Source organism: Dasypus novemcinctus, chromosome 24 (genome assembly GCF_030445035.2).
Source record: "Dasypus novemcinctus isolate mDasNov1 chromosome 24, mDasNov1.1.hap2, whole genome shotgun sequence".
Taxonomy (NCBI): Eukaryota; Metazoa; Chordata; class Mammalia; order Cingulata; family Dasypodidae; genus Dasypus; species Dasypus novemcinctus.
The window spans coordinates 14,901,909-14,926,658 of record NC_080696.1 but is presented as its reverse complement, the minus strand read 5'-3'; the positions used below and the strand labels follow the sequence as shown (position 1 = coordinate 14,926,658).

General features: G+C 42.3%; 1 protein-coding gene across 12 annotated transcripts in view; it reads left to right on the top strand.

Moving 5' to 3' along the window:
* KIF16B (kinesin family member 16B) overlaps positions 1-24,750 on the top strand; it is a 321,124-nt gene that overhangs the window by 227,025 nt on the left and 69,349 nt on the right. For all 12 annotated transcript variants that reach the window (XM_058287591.2, XM_058287585.2, XM_058287593.2 and 9 more), the window contains one exon: positions 24,164-24,253. In XM_058287591.2, the coding sequence (XP_058143574.1) occupies positions 24,164-24,253 (90 nt within the window). The remainder of the gene's footprint in view (positions 1-24,163; positions 24,254-24,750) is intronic.

Genomic DNA, 24,750 nt, shown 5'->3' with positions numbered 1-24,750 from the left:
ATACGAAGTGCTGAGTCCAGGGGCTGGTATATATTAAGCAGTAAGTGATAATTGTTGCTATTATCACTACAGCTGTTGTCATCTTTGTCTCTATTGTTATTAATTAGGATGCTCTCCTAATATGTCTCAGGCCTTATTTGATTTATACCACTTTTCAGGAAGGGATGTGCCCTGTTTTCTTGCATCATGCTTACCAAAATAATGACTTCATCTTTATTTTAATTTATTTTCATTGACTCATAAACCCATCATTAAATGTTGCCGGCCACTGTCCCCTCCTAAAGGTATTCGTAATAAACCTCTTCATTTCTTGGATAGGCGAGAGTGTTGATGTAATGATGTAATCATTCAATCCAGTACACAGCAGCGAGGTGTGAAGGTGTGCGGATCCCTGAAGGTGGTGGTAATCGATGAACACCGGACTGGGGGCCTTGATGCTGAGCTCTGTAGACTCTAGTTCTCCCACGGTTGAGTGACCCTAAATCTATCTTTTAACTTCTCTGAGCCTCAGTTTTCCCTGTTCTCCCCCAACTCCTGATGAACCTTAGGGAACCCCTGGGCTCAGGGGCCCCTTCCCTTTAGGCATTCATGGTCCTTCAGTCTTCCTGAAGAAACAGTACAAGATAAATAACTTCTAGTTACTCAGGTTTCTAGATTATTTCCATACACCATTTCCTCCCTCCCTCCTCCCTTCTTTCAGAGCTCTCTCTCTCTTTCGTAAACGTGGGCATTCATTTATGTGTTCGAGGTTTGTGTTGAGAAGGCATGATGCCTGTGTGTGGTTCTTTTTTAACTTTTCAGGCCAGATTCTATGGTTTCTTACTAAAACATTGTACCTTGTCCTTGATCTAGTACATCCCGCAACCCCCAACCTAATGCCTCATTCCTGTTTCATTCCTTTTGAGCCATTCTAAACCATTGCAAATGACGTGCATGCATATGTGCATCGGGTTCTATTTTGTTTTAAAGATTTGTTTTTTATTTATTTCTCTCCCCTTCCCCGCCCCTCCCCACAGTTGTCTGCCCTCTCTGTCCAATCTCTCTGTGTTCTTCTATTTTTACGTATGTATGTAATATTCTATGCATAAATAAAAACAGTTTCTGGAACAGGGAATTTCAGAGTTAAATTGGCTTTTATCAATGCAGAATTTGCATTCTGTAAAATGGAACTCAGCACAAGCACATGGTGATGATTTTAGTTGATACATGGACTCATTTTGTTTTAATATATAAATGTTTAATAAAATATAATTATTAAATTAATGATATCACTGGTAGAACTTAGGACATGGATAAAGATGATATTTGATTTTTTAACTGAGTTGATTAAATAAGAACTGCAAGCAAATAATATAAGTGGGAAGCAGATCTGGCAAATTATGTGAAGGTGTTGCTGTAAAGGCAAATTGGAAAACAAAAAAAGAAGAAGTCATATGCGGCCTTTCAAAATCAAGGCTTTTACTTCAAAACACATAAAACACAAATCCAAGGAGTTCTACATGCTTTGAACTTATCAAAGCCACCTTCTGAAAGGGTATCATTGTTCTGTTTCCTTTTTGTACTTGTCACAGGTGCTGCAGTCGTTAGCAGCAGGCATGGGCTGAGAGCATTTGCCTGAGAACTCCTCAGTCTCATTTAGGGAGGGCCTCCGAATGCATTCCCAGATGGTGTCTCTTGGCGGAGGGCCTTTCACTGTGGGGATACCCTGTCACAGAAATTCCGGGGCCTAGGACTGGGAACAGTCACATCTCACTGTCCTGCTTAGTAAAACACAGTCAAAGGGCCTAGCCCCAGGCCAAGGCACGTGGGCCAGCAGTGGTGCACCGTGTGGAGTCCAGTCTCCTCCAGGTAAGCTGAGCCACCACCACCTGGCTGGGCCTTGTCTGTGGAATGGGCACAACAAACCTCCCTGACTGCACTGGTGGGAGGAATGTATGGTTTATATCTGGAAAGTGCTTAGAACAGTGCCTGTTACATACTAAGTGCTGTGCATGTATTTGCTATTAAGAGTAAATAAATAAAAATAAAGAGATTTAGGGAATGCGAGAGATTTTATCTTCAGAATCCCGAGTGACTTTTTATTTATTTATTTCTCTCCCTTCCCTCCCCCCGCCCCAGGTTGTCTGTTTTCTGTGTCCATTCGCTGTGTGTTCTGTGTCCACCTGTATTCTTGTCAGTGGCACCAGAAATCTGTGTCTCTTTGTTGCATCATCTTCTGAGTCAGCTCTCTGTGTGTGTTGGCACCACCCTTGCGTGGCATGGCACTCCTTGTGCACATCAGCACTGTGTGTGGGCCAGCCCACCCCACGGGTCAGGAGGCCCCGGGTTTGAACCCTGGACCTCCCATATGGTAGGTGGATGCTCTACCAGTTGAGCCAAATCTGCTTCCCGACACCTGAGTGACTTTTGATATGCCATTGTGTCCTTATGTGGGTTTTCAAATTTATTCATTAGTTTTTTTGGTTGTTTGGTATGCCACCCTTCTCCATCCATCTCTTAGAAATTTCATGCATAGGCAGTGTTTTCTAGAAGAAATAGTCACATTTAGGGTAATATTTTCTCTATTGCTAAATTCTATACTTGGCGAGCTAATGGCTTTAAGAAGGCTAAATTTAAAAATATTATTGTTATTATTTTTTGCTTATTTCTCTCCCCTCCCCACCCCCCTGTTGTATGCTCTCTGTGTCCATTCACTGTATGTTCTTTTGTGACTGCTTCTATCCTTATAGAAGCACGGGGAATCTGTGTCTCATTTTGTTGTGTCATCTTGCTGTGTCAGCTCTCCGTGTGTGCGGTGCCATTCTTGGGCAGGTTGCACTTTCTTTCACACTGGGCGGCTCTCCTTCTGGGGTGCACTCCTTGCGTGTGGGGCTCCCCTACATGGGCAACACCTGTACGCGGGGGACACCCCTGTGTGACAGGGCATGCCTTGTGCACATCAGCACTGCACATGGGCCAGCTCTACACGGGTCAAGGAGGCCTGGGGTTTGAACTGTGGACCTCTCATGTGGTAGGTGGACGCCCTAACCATTGAGCCAAGTCCGCTTCCCAAAAAGTATTTTTAAAAGAGGCTATTCTATTTATGTTTAGGCCTTATTTTCAAAGAGGCTCTGATATTAATGCATATTGTTATTTTATATTAGTTTATACTTTAGGAAAACCCTTGCTGTGTCCCTTTAGAAATGAAAAAATAAATCAGTTTTTGTTTTCTATCTTTCCCCATGATGACCTTAAAGGTCTGCAAAACAGCCTGTTTCCAGGGGCCTGACTGCACCTGGTAAGCAGCTGGCCCTGCTGGGGCAAGGTTCTGACTCCCCACTCGTGGGTGACCCTAGTGACTGTGAAACCTGCTGTTGGCCGCTGCCAGTTCATTCAAAGGTTGAGGTGACTGTGTGAACACACAAAGGCCAGCCTGGGAAGGGCCTCCACTTGCCAAGTTGGCCTGGCAAGTTCAAGAGAACTGGGAAGAAGACAGCATGTACAGGCGGGCTACTCCTGCTTTCTATTTTTTTTTCAGCTCTTCTCTCCTGCTTCTTCTACTTTCTGCCTCCCTGCCCTTTTCAGCCCACCCATTCCTCATATGGAATTGATCAGTCATTGTCCTGGTTTGACTCTCTTGTGCATCCCAGAAAATTATGTTCTTAAGCTAGCCCATTCCTGCGTATGTAAATGTATTTTATGTGGGACCTTTGGTTAGATTCAGTTAAGGGACCTTATGATTAGATCACTTTGATTAGATCGCCTCAGTTAAGGGCTTTTGGTTAGATTGCAGGACCCAGGGTGGGTCTTAATCCTTTTACTGGAGTCTTATATAAATGGAGCCACAGAGGAAGAGAGGCATTGCCATGAGAGAGAAGACTTCAGGATGGCCTACAGCTGCAGAAAGATGGAGAAACCCTGAGGGGTTGAGAGAGAGGCCAGAGATTGACTCATGGAGTAGCTAGAAGCTGAAGAGACAAAGCCCAGAAGAGAGGGGAAAGGTGAATCACTGAGCCGACAGCCCACAGCTGAGCTCAGGGAGAAAGTGAGCCTGGAGCGAAAGGAGAGAGATGGGCAGGGCTGCTGTTTTGTCTTGCTACGTGGGCAAGAGTCGGGATCCAGCAGCTGGCCTTTGGCAAGACAGCATCTCTGCTGGTGCCTTGATTTGGACAAGTTTTGCAACCTCAGAATTGTAAAATTTTGCTTACAATTAATTAATTCTTATTATAAAAGCCAGTCCATTTCTGGTATGTTGCATTGGCAGCCTAAGCGAACTAAAGCAGTCATTTATTCATTTATTCTTCTTCGCCATGTTCATTTTAAACCCCATTCCAGTAGCCCCAATTCTCTCTCTTCACTGCCGAATGAAGCAGTGATGAAGCTTGTTAAAGGAATGTTCGAGACAGGATGCAGGCAGTAGAAAAGGACAGGCTTGGATGGAGAGAGTGGGGGTTCCTAGATACTCATCTTCTGATCTCTCATGGGGCTCAAGGAAGTTTCATCACGAGACTTGAAAATGAGAAAAGTAGAGCTTTTCATTCAACGAAAATCTCTTTAATTAAAAAGGACTACCTTGTACTCCTTTATTTGGGGGGATTTTATGAAGTAAATGTGCGATAATAGAAGGTAGATTTTTATTTCTATTTTGGGCACATTTAAAATTTTTAAATCAACTTTGTTGAGATTGAATTTGCATACAATGAAATGCACACAGTTAAATGTAGTCTAATGTGTTTCAGCCTAAGTATACACCCGTGTAATCACCAATCCCATTCAAGATTTTAGAACATTTCAGTCGCTCAAGAAATGTTTCTGATCCCCTTTGCAGTCAACTTTCTTCTCCAGCCTCCAGGCAAGCACTCATCTACTTTCTATAACTACAGATTGGCTGTGTCTGTTCTAGAATGCCTTATAAATGGAATTGTACTCTTTTATTACTTTTGTCTGACTGTTTTCACTTAGCACGATATTTTAGAGATTTCATCCAAGTGGTTGAGTATAATGGTAATTTGTTTCTTTTTATTGCTGCATAGCATTTTATTATATAGATATATCACAATTTGTGTATTCGCTTCTCTCTTGCTGGTGATGTTTGTTTTAATGTTCTTACCTGACAGTCCAGAAAATAGTCATCTCTTTGTTGCCTGACCTCCTTTACTTTACTGGTCCCTGAAGGACACTTGCCTGGGAACCCCTAGATCCAGGCCTCATTTCCCATTAGCTTTGGGGTTCTGCCTTCCAGCAGCCCTCTGTGGCTGCACCCTCATATCAGAAAGAGATACGTGCCCTATTGACCAAAGTCAGGCAAGAAAGCCAAAGTGTGCCGGGCTCATGAATCTCTGAGAAGAGCAGATTCTGGGCTGAATTGCACTGAGTGTCACCTGCTGGTTAGCAGAACATGTCTACAGAATTCATGCTTGCTCTATGCTGCGGCTGTCACAAGTGGAATTGCCAACTGGAATACGACAGTCATCTTAACACCCCTGCTTCAAATGGTGTCAGTGACTGAAACATGAAATCATTTACACTGCATTATGTCTGCCATTTTCAGTTAGCTAGGATGAGCTGGGTAGAATTTAATTTTTAAATTCCATTTCATCATGATACAAAACATGGGCTTGGGAAGTCTGTGGTTAAGGCTAACAGAGGCTGTCTTACTCTCTTATGTCACAGAAAAAAACTGATGCTTCCAGCTTTGTTTTACATCCCCTGCCTCTTAACTTAAAAATCAACAGGGTAGTGTAAAGGAAAAGGTTAACACTGGTGTATTTTTTAATATATTTTTAAATATTTTGTTCCCTGAAAGATTTTATTCCTGTAAAAAAAAAAAAAATGGAAGTACTCTTTATAAGAGCTTGCCTACAGGCCTCCCCTTAGAGGGGTGGTGTCTACAGCATTGCTTCCCCCCTCCTCCTCCCATCCTCCACCCTCTCACCCTTTCATTCCCTGTTCCCTTCACAGAAGATATCACAGGTGGCATTTTCTTTTTTCTTTTTGGTCACTGTTGCATTTATTGTGAATTTCCCCCGTAGAATGTAAATCCTGTGGATCCTCATCACTGGATTCCCAGCCCCTTGTACCAGGCCTGGCTGACAGTAGACACTCAGTAAGGACTCCTCAGCAGTGTTACCCATGGAAGCCTAGACCCCAAAGGGTACTCGCTGGACTTCCGCGTGTTTTGAGCTTTGGGGATTGGTTAAGGAGCCACGTGCCGTTTGTAAACGGTCTGTCAAGGCTGATGGATCCTTCTTTGTTTGGCCATCTTGCCCGTCACCCTTCCTCAGGGTGTGGTTGGCTGGCTGTCAAGTCATCCAGTATGCTTGTGGGCCGGTCAAGGCCAAGAATGTTTGCTGCAATCAGCTCACAATAGGTTGGCTTGAAGGGAAGGCAACGCAGAACTTTATGAAATAAAAGAATAGAGAGAGGCACAAGAGAGGAGATAAAGATGGGACCAGGGGACTCACAGCTTCTGGAACTGAGAGCCTTGACCCTAGTTTCCACCTTGTATTTATTGGAAATTACCAAGCAGCTGTTTGCTATTAGAATTGCAACATCATTTACAATAGGGAACAACTGCAACGTCTACAATAGAACAGGTGCAATATTTACAATAAGAAACAGGTAAGCCACAACAAATGTTCACTTTTCCCCCCTCGCCTTCTCCCCTTCTTCCCTCCCGTCTTCTCAACTTTACCCTCCAGTACACAAGCATTCACACACGTCCTGGCTCTGGGCAACCTCCAGCACCTACAGATTAGTTTAGCTGTGTTTTGGTCTGGCCTATCCTCACAGAGGTGGACCTCTGTGTCAACAGTCCACCCTCTGGACATTGTCCTGGGCTCCTGGTCACCCTCCAGCCCCATGCTCATGGAAGTCCATTTTGTAGTGCCATCTCTGACCTCTTATTCGCATTCCCACTCATGCTGCTTGGGAAAGGTTAGGTCCCTGCTTTTGCTCACACAGCTCCAGGAGGTTAGGCCTTTTGACCAATGTCCCTAGTGGCACCTTGTCCCCTTGCAGATAGGACTGTACATCTTACCTTGAGCACATAATGTCCAAATCAAAATCTTCCCTAATTTTAATCGTCTGATCTATTTTTAAAGCACCATAGTAACAGTTTCCTTCTCTTGCCCCAAAATGGAACCTCACTTTGCCTAGATTTTTGTCTACACACACATACTACCAGGCCAACACGACTGCCTGGTAGTAGTTCGCTAGCACTGAAGAGCAATGCTTTCCATTCCCTGTCCTGCAGGTGTTCACCTGAATGGAATGGTGGCTTCCAGGTATACTCTCAGGCTGCCAACCTCAAAGGGATGGTGCAGGAAGGCTTGCAGACCACACTAAGTCTCTGATCACCAGGTGTATTAAATCAATTTAAATGTACACAGAGTGAAGCAAAGGGAGGGAGAGAAGTAGGTTGGTGCAGTGAGAGTAGGGCAGGCAGGTGGGTGAGCCATTCCATTTGAGCTCTGGACCACACCATGCTTACGTGTCCTGACTCTCTCTTTTTTCCACCCCAGCCTTCTTGGTGATGGTGTGGTTACAAGAACCACTGATGAAGTTTGAGGAAGAGGCCATGGCAGACAGAAGGCACCCAGTACAGTAGGCACTTGCTCTGTGAGGGAGAACAGGCACAGCAACACCTGGCCAGTCGCTGTGGCTCCTGCTAACGTGCTGAACAGCTGGTTTTTATGTGCCCTTCTTGGGTAGAGCACGTCTTTGGCCAGAATGGGATCAGGCCAGCTGGTAGCCACAATGGTGGTCAAATTAAAGGTGATACCTGTCTGCCCAGAAGGGGCATGATCCTGGCTTAACCATTCCCTCCTTTCTTCTTTAAGTAATGTTCTTGCCTGTGCCATCATAGCTTTTGTTTGGTCTATCTTTGGCATATCTTATAGGTTAACAATTTACTATCGATATTTAACTCAAGAATTCTGCTGTCTCACAAGCTGCTTCCTTACTCATCATCTATTCTGATATCTCCCGTGGGGTTTGCATACTGTCTGTGCTTAATCCTTTTTATGAGCTTCACCCATCCCCTAGAGCAGAATTGAATATTCTTAAATATATGGTGAGCTCTGTTACTCTCCATCTTACGTTACACTCACTGGGCCTCTCTGAGTTTCCTTATCTGACTGGTCTTGTAGGCAACTGAGTTGGCAGCCCCTCTTGAGGGAGGGAGACTAACATCTCTAGAGTACATTCTTCATGCCAGGCACTGGGCTGACTTTCTCACAATTGTGGAAAATGCTACAAAATGGGGGAATTATCCACATTTTACAAGGTAAGAAATTATGAGTGACTTGCGCAAGGCCATACAGCTAGTAAGTAGGTCCAAGTGTCAAATGGTCAGGTCGGATCCAAGTCCACTGAGGCATGCTGGTTCCCTTGCTTATTCATTTAAGAATTCCTTTCAATGTCACTTTTTTGAAGTTGAGGCCATACTTTGTAGATACCCTAGACATAGTGGTCATTCCCAAGTCGTTCCCCTTCTTCAAAAATTGCTGTTAATCGTGTGTATGTATGTGTATTTTTACTTTTCATATTGAATTCTGGCCAAGCACAGGCAGTTTGTAAATTGGGGCTGTTGCTAAGGCTTTGCCAAAGCTGTAGAATTTGCTGGTGGATAGACCTGCATTTCTGAGGAAATTCCCAGAGAAATGGCAGTACAGGAGTCGAAGCAATTGCTTCATTTACCATCAGAAGAAATTCTCTTTGTTTTGCAGAACAGAAATAAGAGCCTTTCCAGTCTCTGAGATAAACTATGCACACATACATCTTTGAGAAATACTCCCAACTTGATAGAATCTGAATGTTGAGGAGTTGTGTTTTGGCACCTGAATCTCTGCCTATTAGTAATGTAATAGATTAGCTCCCTGTGTATTGGCTGTGTATCAGCAGAGCCAAGACAAATGGACTGTTGCTTATGCCATGGTCCAGCTAGATTCAAATATTCAGTTTGCATACCATTTTAAACATAAATAGCAAATGAAAGAAACAACATCAAGACCTGAAGAACTGTAATTTGTCCTAAGGTTTTTTTTTTAGGCACCCCTCTCATCTCTTTGAGGACTTTGTCTTCTTCTAAGAAATCAAGGCAAACATTGATTTTTCCCTACTCCAGTTTTCACACATGTCTACCAGCCTTTTATATTGCTTGGACCCTTGTGTTTATATTCACAAATTAAATGCTACATGCATGTATGAGAAATTGCCAAGAAGACATGCAATTGAGTCACAAGCACAGAAGAAATGTGAAAAGCAGGCATCACCTTGTCATCATATCTTTTTGTTTTTTATTCCCCACGTGTCCATTTGCTGTGTGTTCTTCTGTGTCCGCTTGTATTCTCGGCTGCACTGGGAATCTGTGTCTCTTTTTTTGTTGCATCATCTTGATGTGTCAGCTCTCCTTGTGTGCAGCACCACTCCTGGGTGGGCTGGATTTTTTTTGCACAGGCTGGCTTTCCTTGTGGGGTGCACTCCTTGTCCTTGGTGTTCCCCCACATGGGACATCCCTGCGTACGGCATACGGCAGCACTGCATGTGGCCCAGCTCACCACCCAGGACAGGAGGCCCTGGATTCAAACTCTGGACCTCCTATATGATAGGCTAATGCTCTATCAGTTGAGCCACATCCACTTCCCATCATATCTTGAATTTCCATTTTCTCCCCACCTTTCTCTCTCTCACCTTTAAGAACATGTTAATGTTCCCTCCTCCTTGGTTTTAGAATTTGGGAAGTTTTACATCTCTCTTCCTAGAATAAAATTTGTTTTAAAATAAATCACAAAATTGTTTGAACTCCCTCTTTTGCCATTGCTACCCATGGATACCCTTCCATTTCAGTAGCACATAATTTATGGCCTTTCTTCAGGAAAGCAATAACAGGGCCAGAAGTTACCATTTATCATGTATCTAATTTATAAATGAAGAAAGTAAGTGTGGCAGTTTGAGATTATTTTATGAATCCCAAAAAGAGAAAGATTATGCTTGTGAGCTAATCCATTCCTCTAGGTGTGACACCCTTTGATTGCATTAAATTCAACTGAGGGCACTTTGATTAGATCACCTGTTAAGAATGCTGTAGGGCTTTTTATTGGACTATGTCAGTGAGGTATGACTCAGGTTGAGTCCTCACCCCCTTGCTGGGTCTGATCTAAGTGGGAACACAGGAAGATTGACTCAGACAGACACAGGAAGAGAGAGTTCTGCCATTTTTGATCCTGCTTGTGATGAGGCTCAAACAGCTGAGGCCCCGGGAAGAGACCAGCCATTTACCTGATAGCTTACAGCTCAGATTGGAAATTGAGCAGACTAGCCAAGACTACCACAAGAAGCCTGGAAAGAAACAAGGCCTATGCCAAGAGAGACACGACTATAGGATTGCTTAAGTTAGAAGCCCCAAAAACCTGGGACCACAGGGCAACTTAAGGAACAATTGTAAGCCTGAGGAGGAGGCTGAAACCTTGCAGAGATCGGCAGCCATCTGACTGTACCATGTGACAGCACATGGTTTTCAACATTGGCTGACTTTGGTGAGAAAGCATCTCTGCTGATGCTTGATTTGGACGTTTCATGGCCTTGGAACAGTAAGTTTTTACCACCAAATAAATCCCCGTTATGAAAGCCAACAGATTTCTGATACTTTGCATCAGCACTTCTTTGGCAAACTGGAACAGTGAGGTCTAGAGGAATTTAGACATTTAGCAAAATCACAGAGCTAACAAGTGACAGGGCCAGAGTCAGGACCCAGGTCTGTTTTCATTCATAGTTTTCCATTACTCCATATTCCAGCTATGGCTGGTAGAGAGTTAGCATTCTGTGCTCTGCCTCTGAACATCCAGGTCATTTAAAGGAAAATTGCTGAAGCTGTCATTCTTTTAATGCCCCACAATTTTAATGTAGAGTAATTCCACTTAGTCCTCACCCATTTCACAGGGGTGCTAAAGGAAAGAAGTACTTTATCAGTACTTTATCAGGCATCCATCTTCTCAGCTTTTCAGAGCCTTCATAAAGTCTACCAAATACACCTTCAAATTAACCTATAAAATAAGTTAAAATAAATGGTATTCCCCCTCCCCCTCCCCCTCCCATTTTGAAGATGCTAAAGCTGAAGCATAAAAATTGCTTTACTAGTTGTTGCTTAAAGCTGGGTTTGGGCTGGCTAGAAAGCCCTTTTTGATTTAGCATTACTTCATAGTTGTCTAGAGTGTGGTGGTAACTTGGGAATCAACCACCAGGCTCATTTCTTCATAGCTTCCCAGATTCACATCAGGTTCTGAAGCCCAAGGCTCTGAGGTCTTTTCTTTGCTTGAGGGTGTCTGGGGATTTTACTAGACAAAGCTGTATAACCTGGTATTGCGTGGGTATTCCACTTGTAGGACTCTTCACTCCCCAAGCTTCATGCCTCTCCCATCCATGTTACCAGCAGACTCGGGCAGGGTAGGATGGAAACGTTGACTCCTCTCTCCTTGCCCAGTGAGCTGTCTTTAAGGCTAGCCTCCTCCTGCTGAGGCCCAGCTTGCTCCCAGGTGCCTTTGAAGCCGAGTTTCTGCACAGGGCCCGCTGCAATGGAAGGAGGACGACTGCTAAGTGCAGGGACTCTGCGTATGTACAGCCCTGGTCCAAGTGGCAGCTAGTCCCTTGCCCTGCAGGGCCTCTGGCCCCAGATGCAGTCTCTTGTTTTGTTTTGTGCCCACCTGGCTTCAGTATTCCCTTGGGTTCTCCAGAAAGAACAATGTGTAAATTTTCCTCAAGTTCCCCCAAGGGAGCCAGAGAAGGTACATTGCACATCTCAGAGCATATATCTTAGACCCCACTAGATAATTGTGTTCTCCCCAAAGCACTCAGCCTTTCTGCATCCCCTTTCTAGGTGTCCTGGGACTTCCAATTGATTTCTGCCCCTAACTAAGTAGAGGAATTAGCTCAGCCCCCTCCTTGGCTCTTTTCCCTGAGTATGCTTACCCAAAGGACGGTGATACTCAGAAAACAAAAGTCTCTAGTAGGCCCCACCTCTTAACACAATTTAGATACTGCCTTTTTTTTTTCTCTCTCTCTCTTTTTTCTTCTTTATTTTCTTTTAAATGTTACATTAAAAAAATATGAGGTCCCCTATACCCCCCACCCCATCCATGCCTCCCCTCCCACATCAACAACCTCTTCCACCACCATGGCACATCCACTACACTTAGCGAATACATTCTGGAGCACCGCAGCACCACACGGACAGCAGTCCACTCTGTAGTCCACATTCTCCCCCAGTCCACCCAGTGGGCCACGACAGGACACGCAACGTTCAGCATCCATCCCTGCAGCACCACCCAGGACAACTCCAAATCCTGAAAATGCCCCCACACCATATCTCTTCTTCTGTCTCCCTACCATCAGCAGCCACCGTAGCCACCCTCTCCACACCACTACTACAATTTCTTCCCTTACTAATCCCAGTAGTTCCCCAGCAGAACACCAGTAAGTCCACTCTAATCCATACTCTATTCCTCCATCCTGTGGACCCTGGGATGGTTATGTCCAGTCCCCCATATTAGAGACTGCCTTTAGATCTGTCAAGTCTCAGACCTACCTATACCCATTCTTACCCCAGATCATTTATCCCAATATTTCCTTTAAGTCAAGAGTGCTCTCTGCAAAAAGAACTTGGTAAATGGCATTTTCTTTCTTTGTTTTACAAATCTTTTCCTTCTCTTCCAAAATGTCTACTTTCTAAAAACTTACAACAGTTACAGATAAGTCAGGAAAAGACTAAAGTGTGAGTAATTCTACTGCCTACAGTTCAGAATAGAAAAGGAATTGGAAAGTGTAGTTGAAAAGTGTTTATTGAAAAGAGACTTTGGTCTCCAGTGCCTGTAATATTCAATTCATTCATTAATCAACAAATATTTTTGGTAACTGTAACATATTTTTCCTAAAAAAAATTATTACAAGAGTTGAGGTGTGGAGAAATAGAAAAGGTGAATAAGCAGTTCATGCACTCAAGAGGCAACTAAGTGGGGGAGAAAAACGTGCAGGAGAAAGGAACAGTACAGAACATACAGGGTCATACAGGAGTAAGCAGGAACATGACCTAGTGGATGTAACATTTTTGTTTGCACAAGAAAGATGAGTGCTTTCAATGAGTGCAGATGAGAGAGAAGGCATTCCTGGAACTGTGGCCAAAGGCCTGAGGACAGAAGAATACCCATTATGCATTGGTCTTAGGAAGTAGTGCAGTTTGAGTCTAACCTTGGAGAGGAAAATTGAGTTCAGATGGAGAGGTTTTTTGAAGAGGGAAGAGGAGAATTAATGTAGCAACAGCATCATTTTGAGATGGGCTGAATGGATGCTCAAGTATTATCTTGGGTGACCCTAATTATTTCTGTAAAACCAGATTATTGTCCCTGAGGATTGGAAGTCTAGACACAGAGAACATAATTTGTGGGTGGATTTCCAAGTCGAGATGACTCTACTGAGTTAAAACAATGTAAATGTTATGTAGAAGCCTTCTGCCTTTTTCAGGGGCTATCTTCAGCAGTTTCAGACAACGCAAAGGAGAGGAGCTGACCCCTCATGCTTCCTGATCTTTGGTCCCCCTGGAAGGTCTAGGGCGCTAGGGAGTTAGAGGACCTGGTCCCTCGAGGGCAGGATGAATGGGCCTGTAGGTGAGCAATTCAGAAATGAAGACATGAGCTACAGGATCAATAGGAGGTTCTGGACAGTCATGCCAAGGCAGCCGGCAGACTCTGCACACATGGGAAACCAGGAAATGCTGGTGCTGTCAGTCCTCAGGAAGATTCCATGCTCTTAGAGGTGGGCCAGAGCCTGTGCTCTCTCCAGGATAGTGCTGGAATTAATGGGGAGTTGGCTTCTCTACCACCTCTGGCTTAATTCCATTTGGAACAATTATCTGAAGAGATTTTTAATTAAACCTAATGCATTAATGCTTCTTGCTGTACAGACTCATGCATTTGGAATATATTTCATGTTTCCTCAAACATGTTCATACTTATGTTGCTGCAGAACACATTGAGTGAAATTAATTAACGAATTAGATTCTGGCATCCTAGAACTAGCAGGACCTTGGCCATGAACTCATTTTCCACCAGCCACAGTTTAGTCTAAAGGCCCCTCAATGTTCTTTTTAAATTTTTTATTCCCCTCTCCTTGCGGCTTGCTTGCTCTTTGCTCTCTGTATCCATTCTCTTTGCGCTCTTCTGTGTTTTTTTAACTTGTCTCCTTTTTTTGTTGCGTCACCTTGCTGAGTTGGCTCTCCACCGCACTTGCGGGCCAGCGGCACTCCGCAGCACTTGTGGGCCAGGTGGCACTCCACAGCGTTTGCGGACCGGCAGCTCTCCACAGTGGTTAGGCTAGCCTGCCTTCACAAGGAGGCCCTGGGATGCGAACCCAGGGCCTCCCATATGGTAGATGGGAGCCCAACTGATTGAGCCACAGCCACTCCCCCCCACCCAAATATTTTTAATTATGTATATCTGTCAGTGAAAACTTATCAAGCAGGCCCACCCAATATATCTATTTTATTTATTTGTAAGGCATAATGTTTACTAACTTGACTATTATAAAACACTTTTAGAAGTGGAAATGAAAAAAGAATAAGGTAAAAAGTCAATAGAAATAGAAGTTCAACAAGTTTCTTTTCCCTACTCCATGGATCTTCTTACCTCCTTTACTTTGGAGACCACCAAGTTAGACAATATGCATTAAATTTCATATTCTACTGTTGTCTGAGGAGATTTTAATTAAACCTGGTGCACTAATGCTTATTACTATACACACATTGGAAATATATTTCTTGTTTCCTCAGGTGTGTTTGTGTTATGTTGCTGTGTAAGACTGTATTTTGCAAAAACCTGGTGAAACTTTTTTTTTAGCATATTTTAGGTTGGCATTGGATGATTTTCCCAAACCATTATTAAATACAAGGAATTTTATTTTTATATACTTGAGGTAACTTTCCAAATGTTGTTAAAAAATAAACGTTCAAGAGAATTCTAGAAGTAACTGTTTAATTGGGAGCTAGAGTATTTTTCTTTGGATGAAAAACCATTGATTCTCCTCCTTACACAGATAGATATACACAAGTAAATATATACCAATGACAGATCTCAAAATCGACACTCCTTAAATCAGCAAAATATGTATATAACATAAATTTGTGGGAAGCACTCAATTGAGAATTGTTTATAAGTAAATGCAGTTTATCTCATGGACATGTTTATGGTATTTAAGTTGTACTTGATCTTTTTATGACCCAGAAAGATGGATTTGTTATCAGCAAAACCATTCAGTGAGACAGATGTAATGAATTTGCTCCTCAAAGATATGCAGTAGTGATGCCCTGCATTCTCGGCATTGAAGAAATAATTGAGTGCTTTTGTCTGATTTATTTTTTGTACTGATCTCCTGTTGATCCCCTCTGCATCAACACCCTATCCCATGTCCAATTTTGATTCAGGGCAAAATAAGACTTTAATATCTATTTCCCTTTTTTGTGTATTTTTTTTCAAAACTTCAGCTGTGCTCTTCCCCCAGGTCTCTGCATGGAGGCTCTTTATGATAGAGAAGGGAGTTTACCATTTTCCTATGGAGCAATGGCACATGTGGCTGTCTTGTCCATCACTTCTAAGATGATCACTGATCTTCATTCTTCATCATCATTGTCCTTGTCCCATTTACGTGTTGATAGATGATGGGAGAATTAAATGTTTTATGTATAAAATAGGAAGCTTGAATCTTTGGAGTTCCTGTGTTTAACCTGAATTCACACCAGAATCTCAAGAATGAAGAATTTTGAAATCTCCCTATGCCTCACTATTAACTTGTGTTACAAATATATGGAGGATGTGCCATATTCTACATGTAATTAAAAAAAAATATACTGTGCCTAATTTAAATAATCTTTGATTCAGTGGACCTCAAAGAAACCACCAGAACAGAATAACTAGAGCCAAAACTCCAGCAGGCATTGTTCCCCATTTTTACTGATGTGGGCCAAGCCTAGAACCCTTTCTGATTTGAAAAGAAAAATAATCTTAAGTGCATGTCTCACAAAGCCCCCAGCACCTAACACAGTACCCAGGACACAGGAAGAGCTAAAAAAAATGTTTCCTTATACAATGAAGTATATACTCCACCTCTACCTCTACCCCGATTACTACCCAAACCAGGTGGTGTATTCCCTTAGAAAGCTTCACATCTTATAGAATAGAGAGATATTTATATAATTTATATTACTCAATTAAGTACAAATTTGTCATTTATATTTATTATAAATTTAGATTTTATTTATATTATAAAAATATTAAACTTAAAATATATAATTAGTATTATAAAAATAAGCACAAAATTAGCTATATAATTAAAATCCACTGATAAGCCCTCTGACCAGAGTATAAACTAAATGAAGGAAAGAACAAGTGGTATTTCCAGGGAGAAAGGAGTCCTAGGGATGGTGATGTGGACAGAGGAGGAGTTTTGGTTTGGATGGTGCCCTGGAGGCTGAGCAGAAGCTCATCAATCAAATAAATGGAGTGTGCCCTCATTCTGCAGACCTGGAGCTACCTATGAATATACCATATTTTTTCATTGACAAGTTGGAATGTGAGATTTTTAATCCTATTGGGAACTGGGGTTAGAAACATAGCATGGGTCAGCCTGGACAAGACCCTATATGATATGCTGAGGGTTTGGGCTTTAGGATGGGAGGGGGCTAGGAAGTAACAGTCCCTTATTTTTGGAGCAGTAACACTAGCAGTGGTTTATAGCATAGCTGCTTAAACTTTAACCTGCATCAGAATCCCCTGGAGGGTTTATTAAAACACAGATTGCTGGGCCCACCCCCAAAGTTTCTGACTCCATATGTAGGTTTGGGATGAGGCCTCACAATTTGCATTTCTAACAGGTTTCCAGGTAAAACTGATGCTACTTGTGACCATACTTTGAAAACCAAATGGTTTAGAGGATAGAGGGCAAAAGTCGTAGAGATCTATATGGAAATTTATTATAGTATCATATGAGGCAGCAATTACATCATTACCCAGAATGCGCCAATAACAATCTCCAATGTTCAGTATTTCTGAGAATTTGTTATGTACCCAGTGGTGCTGGTTCTAGAGAATCCCTTCAAGTCACCAGGGTAACACAGTAAAGACAGAAATTGCTCTGATCCCTTACTGACCTCATTAAGCCAAACTCAAAGGAACATGTGTCTAAAAATGAGCCCCTCTCCACCTTGCCATCATTCTGTCGTCTCCCAGCTCTGTGCATCCATTCTAATAATGTCCCACATCCCGTTTTAGGCACTGGAGGCTATTTCAGATGCTTTTCTGGGGGTCTCTCGGGTAGGGATTTTCTTCTTGCTCTCTTGCCGTCTTGTGCCCAAAGGCCCTGATATCTACTGCTAGTAGGTCCTTAGCTGCATCATGTCCTCCTTGGTTTTTGGCATATGCTGTCCTTTATAAAGACACTCTCCCAGGCCACTGTGGGAAAGAGGTATAAAGTACAAAATTCTAAGCTGGGATTGAAATAGCCACTTCACTAATCAGAGATTTCAAAAATGGTTCTACATTAATGAATTGTGGAAGCTTTCTTGGCAATAAGAAAGAAATAATTGCAAGCTAAAACCCAGCAAGCAAATGAGGTGTCTGTTTCACCTAATCCTAATTTTAGGGCCTTATCTACCCAGAGAGATGAAAAAGGCATGGCTGGTTCACTGTCACTAAGAGCCTAATTATATTTAAGACAAGTCCATCTTGGGGTTCATCTAAATGCCTGTAAGTGTCAGGTACTCTTCTGAGGTACAATGGACAACAGATAAAAATCCCTGTTCTTTTAGAGGAAGAGAGTAAAAAAAACAGATCTATAAGTAAACCTACACTATATTAGGTTATGAGAATTGCTAAGTAGAAAATTAGGGAAGAGGAATAAGTAGTATTGAAATGGGGAAAAGAGAATGCAGTTTGAAGCAGAATAGCCAGGGTAGGCATTACCAAGAAAATGACTTCTGAGTAAAGATTTAAAGGAAATGAGGGAGCTAATTATATGATAACCTGGGAAAAGAGCATTCTTGAAAGAGGAAATAGCATATACATAGTCCCTGAGCTTGTACTTGCTGTTATGTCTGATGTTTTCTAGATAAGCAAGGAAGCCAGAGTGTCAGGAGCAAAGTAAGCAAAGGGGAGACATGAGAACAGGGAGAGAACATATCATAGAAATCCTTGTAGGCCAGTGAGAGAACTTGAGCTTTTACCTTGCGTCAGATGTAACACCTTTGGAGGATATCCAATTTGAGCAATGAAATAGTCTGCTCTATTTTAACAAGATCACTTTGACTGCTCTGCTGGGTGAAGGGAAAGGTGGGAAAGGGGGGCAATAGAAGAAGCAAGTAGACTAACTAGGGACCTATAACAAATAAGGTGAGAGATAATGGTGCCTTGGACCATCATCTTGGATGTTAGCAGTGGAGATATTGAGAGGTGGCCAGGCCCTTCTTTTTTTTGTGTGTGGAGGTTTGGAAGAAAGTATCTGATGACAAACTGGATGTTGTGAGCAAAAGAGAAGCATCAAGGAATGCCATGAAGGTTTTGGGTTGAACAAGTAGAAGGATGGCATTTTCACTTACTGAGATGGGGGAAGTGGGGAAATGCGCTTATTTTTGGTAAGTTTAACCATGTTAAGTTTGATTGAGATGTATATTATATCTCCAACTGGGCAGACTTATCAGGTAGGCAGTAAGATAATTGAGTCTGAGTGCAGGGGAGCAATATGAGCATCCAGGGAACTATCAGCTGATATGTTTAAGATGTGAGTCTGAATGGGATTACCACAGGAATGAATGTAGGTAGGAAATAAAACATGTCTAGGACGAGCCCTGGGTCACTTCAGTGTTTCCAGATAAGGGAGATGAGGAGAAATCCCAGCAAAGAAAACTAAGTTAAGAGGAGAGTGCAGCAACTGGAAATCAGTGAAAAGGGTGTCAAATCATGCTGTTAGATCAACCAAGATCAAGACCAAGAATTAACAGTGCATTTGGCAGTATGGAGGTGATTAATGAAAAAGCAACTTTGGTGGAATGCTGAGTAGACTGGAGTGGATTCAAGAAGTAATGGGAAGAAAGAAGTTGGTGACACTGAGTGTAAACTCTTGCACAGGGTTTTGTTATACTGGGAAGGATAGAGATGGGATGGTAGCTGAAAGGGAAAGATGCAGTCAAGATAAGCATTTAAGATGAGAGAAATAATAACTTATCTGGATGCTGATGTGAATAATCTAATAGAGAGGGGCAATATCTTGGTGCACGAGTGATAAGATAAAATAGTTAATTGCGGGGTCCTTTAGAGGCAAGAGGGGATAGAAACCAATATTTAAAGACAAGAGTTGGCCTTAAGTAGGAGCATCAATATTTCTTGCATGGTAACAGGAGAAAAGATGAGTACAGGATAGATGGTGGTGGATGAGTAGACCTGGTCAAGGGTGCTTGAAGAAATGCTCTCTTGCTTGCTTGTATTTTCTCAGTGAAATAGGAAGTAAGGTTATCAGCTGAAAGTAAGGACAGGCAAGTGATGAAGGTTGAAGAGAAAGAAGAAATAAATAATTGTCTAAGAGGACAGAAGAGTGACTGGAATATGATGTAACTAGTGAGGGGCATTATAGACTGACCTGAAGGTGGTGACTGTGACTTTCAAATGAGACCAGTCAGTTTGACTGGTGGTATGTTTTTCTGCAGCCACATTCTTCTGGGCAGGGAAAACATGGAATATGCAGACAATTGAATTTAACCAGGGCAGTAGTTTGTTTAATCCCAGGAATTTCAAGGATGCAGGATTTGAGTTTGTGTGCAAGAGAGTGGTTGTAATGACTGACCATGGTTTTCAAGTTTATCAAGGAAGGAACTGGGTGGAGGTAAAGGATCTAATAGGTCAGGGTGTTGGGAAGACTATCTTTGAATACTGAGAATCATGATAGGAAAGCTCTAGTGTTAAAGCAGATGACAGTGAGCAGAACCTAAAACCTTCAAGGATTGGGAGGTGATGAAGATCAGCAGATGCTACAATGAGAAGGGGTCAAAGGGTAGGGTCTGAAGGCATGAACTTCCCAGTCAAGGGAATTTTGAAGGGACAGAGGAGCGATGACTTAGAAGTTGGACTAAAGAACAAGAGTATCTACCCTACTTTCCAGCACAGTAGCATGAGGGGTGGTGGGTGGTAGTGGTAGAGAAAACTTTCTCTCTTTTAGAGGGCTATAGGGAAGTGGCTCCTCAGGGGACAGCCAGCTTTCAGGGAGAGTGAAGATGAAGGGGATATTCCCAGAAGAGGTTGTGGATGTAAGGGATTTTGCTGATGACAAACCACAAGTTCCAGAGTACAGTGGAAAGATTTCAGGAGAAGGAAAGAGAGCCTTGGGGTATTAGAATCTGAGGGATGAGGTGAGTCTAGACTTCTTCTGGTAACTTTCATCAATGGGGTTTAACTCTGTGGAATCCAAAGTGCCCAAGACAGGATGGTCTTGCCTATGAGACATCCCAACTTTTAATAGTTCCAGGTCAGTGTCATAGTATATGCTGGCATAGTCCCAGTGACTTTCTGGGCTTTCCTAGCAAGCAAGCATTGCACAACACGAGAAGACAGGAGGACCCACTCCCATCCCAATTCTCTCTTTGATACCTGGTTTGTGTGCAGTCAGGGCAGCAGACTGCTGTACTCTAGCCCTAAAGAAGCCCCGACGTCCCTGCTGGTTGTGCTGGTCTTGCTCATGGACTTCTTCTGAGGAGAAAACCAGAGAGAAAATACTCCTTGCAGAGGAGGTTCCAGGAGCAGTGTTTCCCACGTTTGAGTGACTTGCCTACTAGTTTTAAAAATTCAGCACAGTGGCAGAGCACTTGTACTATTATTTGCTTAATGACTTTCTGTAAGTGTACTTTTTTCCCCTTATATTTATATCTTTTTTTTTTAAAGGAACTCTCATGAAAAGAAATCTGCCGCAATTAAAAACTTATTATAAAAATGAGTATAGGACCAGAATGATTAAAATCGTATGTGTACATCCTTGAATACCCCTTTTGATAGTTTGAAGTTGGGTGGACCTCAGAAGATCATGTCCTTAGAGCTAACCCACTCCTGTGTGTGTAAACCTATTATAGATGGGATCTATTGATTAGATTCTGTTAGATCATTTCAGTAGGGCATGACCCAGAGTGAGTCTTAATCCTCTTACTGGAGTCCTTTATAAACAGAGGAATAAAGAGCCACAGACATAGGGAAAAAAAGCTGCTGTGTTAGAGAGAAGCCTCCAGAATTTAAAATTAATGGACCTGGGGGAGAGAAAAGCCTCAGATGGAGCAAAGCAAAGCAGAACTAGCAGTGAGGCCTGGAGGAGATGGGAGAGACAAACTGATGCTGCCATTATGCCCTGTCATGTGCATGATGACCCACAGCTGAGCCTGGGGAGACACTGAGCTTGGAGGAGAAGGCAGAGATGGGCAGAGCTGCCATTGTGCCTTGCCACATGGCAGGAGTCCAGAATTGCTAGCACCTGACCTTCAGGGACTGCACTTGGCCTGATGCCTTGATTTGGACATTTTTCCCAGCTTCAGAACTGTAAGCTTTTAACTTAATAAAGTCCTATTATAAAAGCCAATCCATTTCTGGTATATTTCTCCCAGTGGCTTTTAGCAAACTAAATACCTCCAAATCATTTCCTTTGCCACTTTGTGAAATGGGTGATCTAGAGAATGGCTGTGCTCAAAACTGACCCCTCATCATGTGTTTAACCTACCTGGGTATTCTCTTCATTTCTGTTTCTACTTCACACCTGATTCTATGTGGTTTACAAGCAGGAGTATCAGACTGTATTCTTCTGAAGAGGCCGTGAGGTGGAAAGGAGCATGTGCATTCAGGGAGTAGGGCAGGAGTGAAGACAAGAAGGGTCTTGACCTAAAGTAAGGGGGAAATGGAAAGGAGAAATGAGTTTATATGGCTACGAGTTTCTAAAAAAGAGTCTGGAGGCTGGCAGAAGGATTGCCCTCATGCACAACTGAGCAGAGTCAGAGAGACAGATAAAGCAGATACAACCCCCAGATATTGGTTCCTTTGAAGGCTAAAGAGACCCATGAGAGTTATGGTCATGGCCGATGGGGTTAACTACCAGGGCAGATGGCCCCTCTTTGGAAATGGTGTTTATGTGTGATGAATCTGGACTCAGATGGGATCTCCCTTCATAAGACTTTCATGCTAATGTGCCTGAGGTGCAGTTAATGTTGGGGTTTAAGATATATTTAGGGGATTTGAATCTCTGGACTGACAATGTGATAGCCAGGTCCTGAGCCTCAACAGACTCCAGCACCTACAATCTGATTTATTGGACTTACCACACTCAGCTAAGATGGAGTTGAAGAAGGACAATCACCACACCGTGAAGCCTAGAGTGATTACAACTGAAAATGGGAGGATTGCATCCAGCATCCATGTGGAATCTAAGCCTCCTCTTGACATAGAGGTGCAATGGACACAACCAATCCAATGTCCACATAGAAGAGGTGGCATTGGATTGGGAAAAGTGGACATGGTGGACGATGGGTATGGGGAAAGGCAGGAAGAGATGAGAGGTGGAGGCGTCTTTGGGACATGGAGCTGCCCTGGATGGTGCCTCAGAGGTAATCACCGGACATTGTAAATCCTCACAGGGCCCACTGGATGGAATGGAGGAGAGTATGGGCCATGATGTGGACCATTGTCTATGAGGTGCAGAGGTGCCCAAAGATGTACTTACCAAATCCAATGGATGTGTCATGATGATGGGAACGAGTGTTGTTGGGGGGGGAGAGGGGGGGGGTGGGGGGTGAGGTTGAATGGGACCTCACATATATATATTTTTAATGTAATATTATTACAAAGTCAATAAAAAATAATAAAAAAAAAAAAAGAACTGAAAAAAAAAAAAAAAAGAAGGGTCTTGAAGTGAGGCCATTGTGAGCACCAGGGCATGCAGGACTTGGACACTGGGTTAACAATTTTGTCTTTTCCTGGGAGAAGCATGAAGCTACAGGGACATCATAAGGAGGGTGGCATGATCAACTTTGAGTTTTAGAATGATCCTTTGTCAGTTGTGCAAAGAATGGGTTGGAAGGGACATATATGGATGTAGACAATTAAAAGAGACTCCACCAGGATTCCAAATGAGGCCTATTGGTGGCTTAGAGTAGGATGTCAGTAACGGCATAGGACAAAAGATCTCGATTCAAGAGATGTTTAAGAGGTGGAAGAATTTAGTTCTTGTTTGAATGCAGAGGATATTAAGAGAGCAAGGACCAAGCATGACCTCAAGATCTCTGGCCAGCACAGCATGGTGGATGGTGGTATCATGTATTGAGATGGAGAAGACTGGAGAACTGAGCTGGTTTTAGACAAGTTGCATTTCAAGTTCCTGTACTACATCTAAAGAAAGATGTTTCTAAGTTGTGTATGTAGGTTTGGAGCTCGGAAGAAAGGTGGGAAGTAGAGATGAGTATTTGGGAGTCATTAGCCTACAGATGACAGTTGGTAAAGTTGGGAGATGGTATCCTGTGCTTTTGGTGTGATTGTAAAAGCTGATGGGGTCTACCAGTGTCTCCTTGCAATTGGGACATTAATATGATGTGAGCTGATATATGCCAGTGTTTGCATCCCATCAATGCATCCAACAGGAACAGTAGATTTATCTGCCTGATAAAGGCTAGATTAATAATTCTTCCTCTGGAAAAAAGCAAAATAAATCATTGTGATTTTATACTAACAATCATTGGGACACAGAAAGAGTTTTTCTCTCCTTTTTGTCCTCCTTCTCATCTTCTTCTTTTTCTACTTTTTCCACCTCCCCCTGGTTTTTCTCTGCTACTGTTCCTTCTCTCCCTTTTTCTTTTCTTTTTGTTCACATCTGGTGATCTACGTCTGACATTTGGTATGGGCATATTGTTATAACCAAAAGGTCATTCTCTGGGATTTCCTGTAACCAGATTTGGGAGCCAAAGATGCAATACAAGTAGAGTCATTTATAAATTTTATAATATTTACACAGCTAGATTAATGTTTTCTATTCTGGAAAAATTTTACATTCTAATCACTTTTTAAGTTAATTTTAAAATTATTTTATTAAAAATAATTAAAGTAATTCTTACTTAAATTTTCTGGTCTAATAGATTACTGTCCTAGATGAGACATGGACTGTGTTCAGGCGTTACAGTCGTTTTCGAGAAATGCATAAAACACTGAAGTTAAAGTATGCAGAGGTAAGTTATGAATTATCTCTCATTGAGAATATTAGTTTAATAAAGTAAATGAGCTTTATCATTTATCTCTCTCTTATTTGTTTGTTTGGGTTTTTTTTTTTAGGTATTAGTTCATAAGTGTCACTAAATTTTATTTCCGTTAACTCATTTGCCTTTGCGCTATTTCTTTTCTACACAATTTAAGCACTTTTCTGAACATAAGATTTTGAAAGTGATATGGAAGTAAATGAACTCTATCCTTTTCTTAAATTATATGACAAATTTAAAACATACGTGTTATCAATTTATGATTTCTTGGCTGTTGGTGATACCTATTAAGATTAATTAGTAATAAATTCCTGCATAAAGATTTGTCCATTCTTCTCTTGAAGAAAGACAACGATAATGCTGAGACTTCCATTTAATGAAAAGTCAGGTCATAAGAAGTATTTTGCCATCAGATATAGAGGGGGTTAGAGAGTTAATATAGAATTATCTAGAAGCAATGAGACATTCCA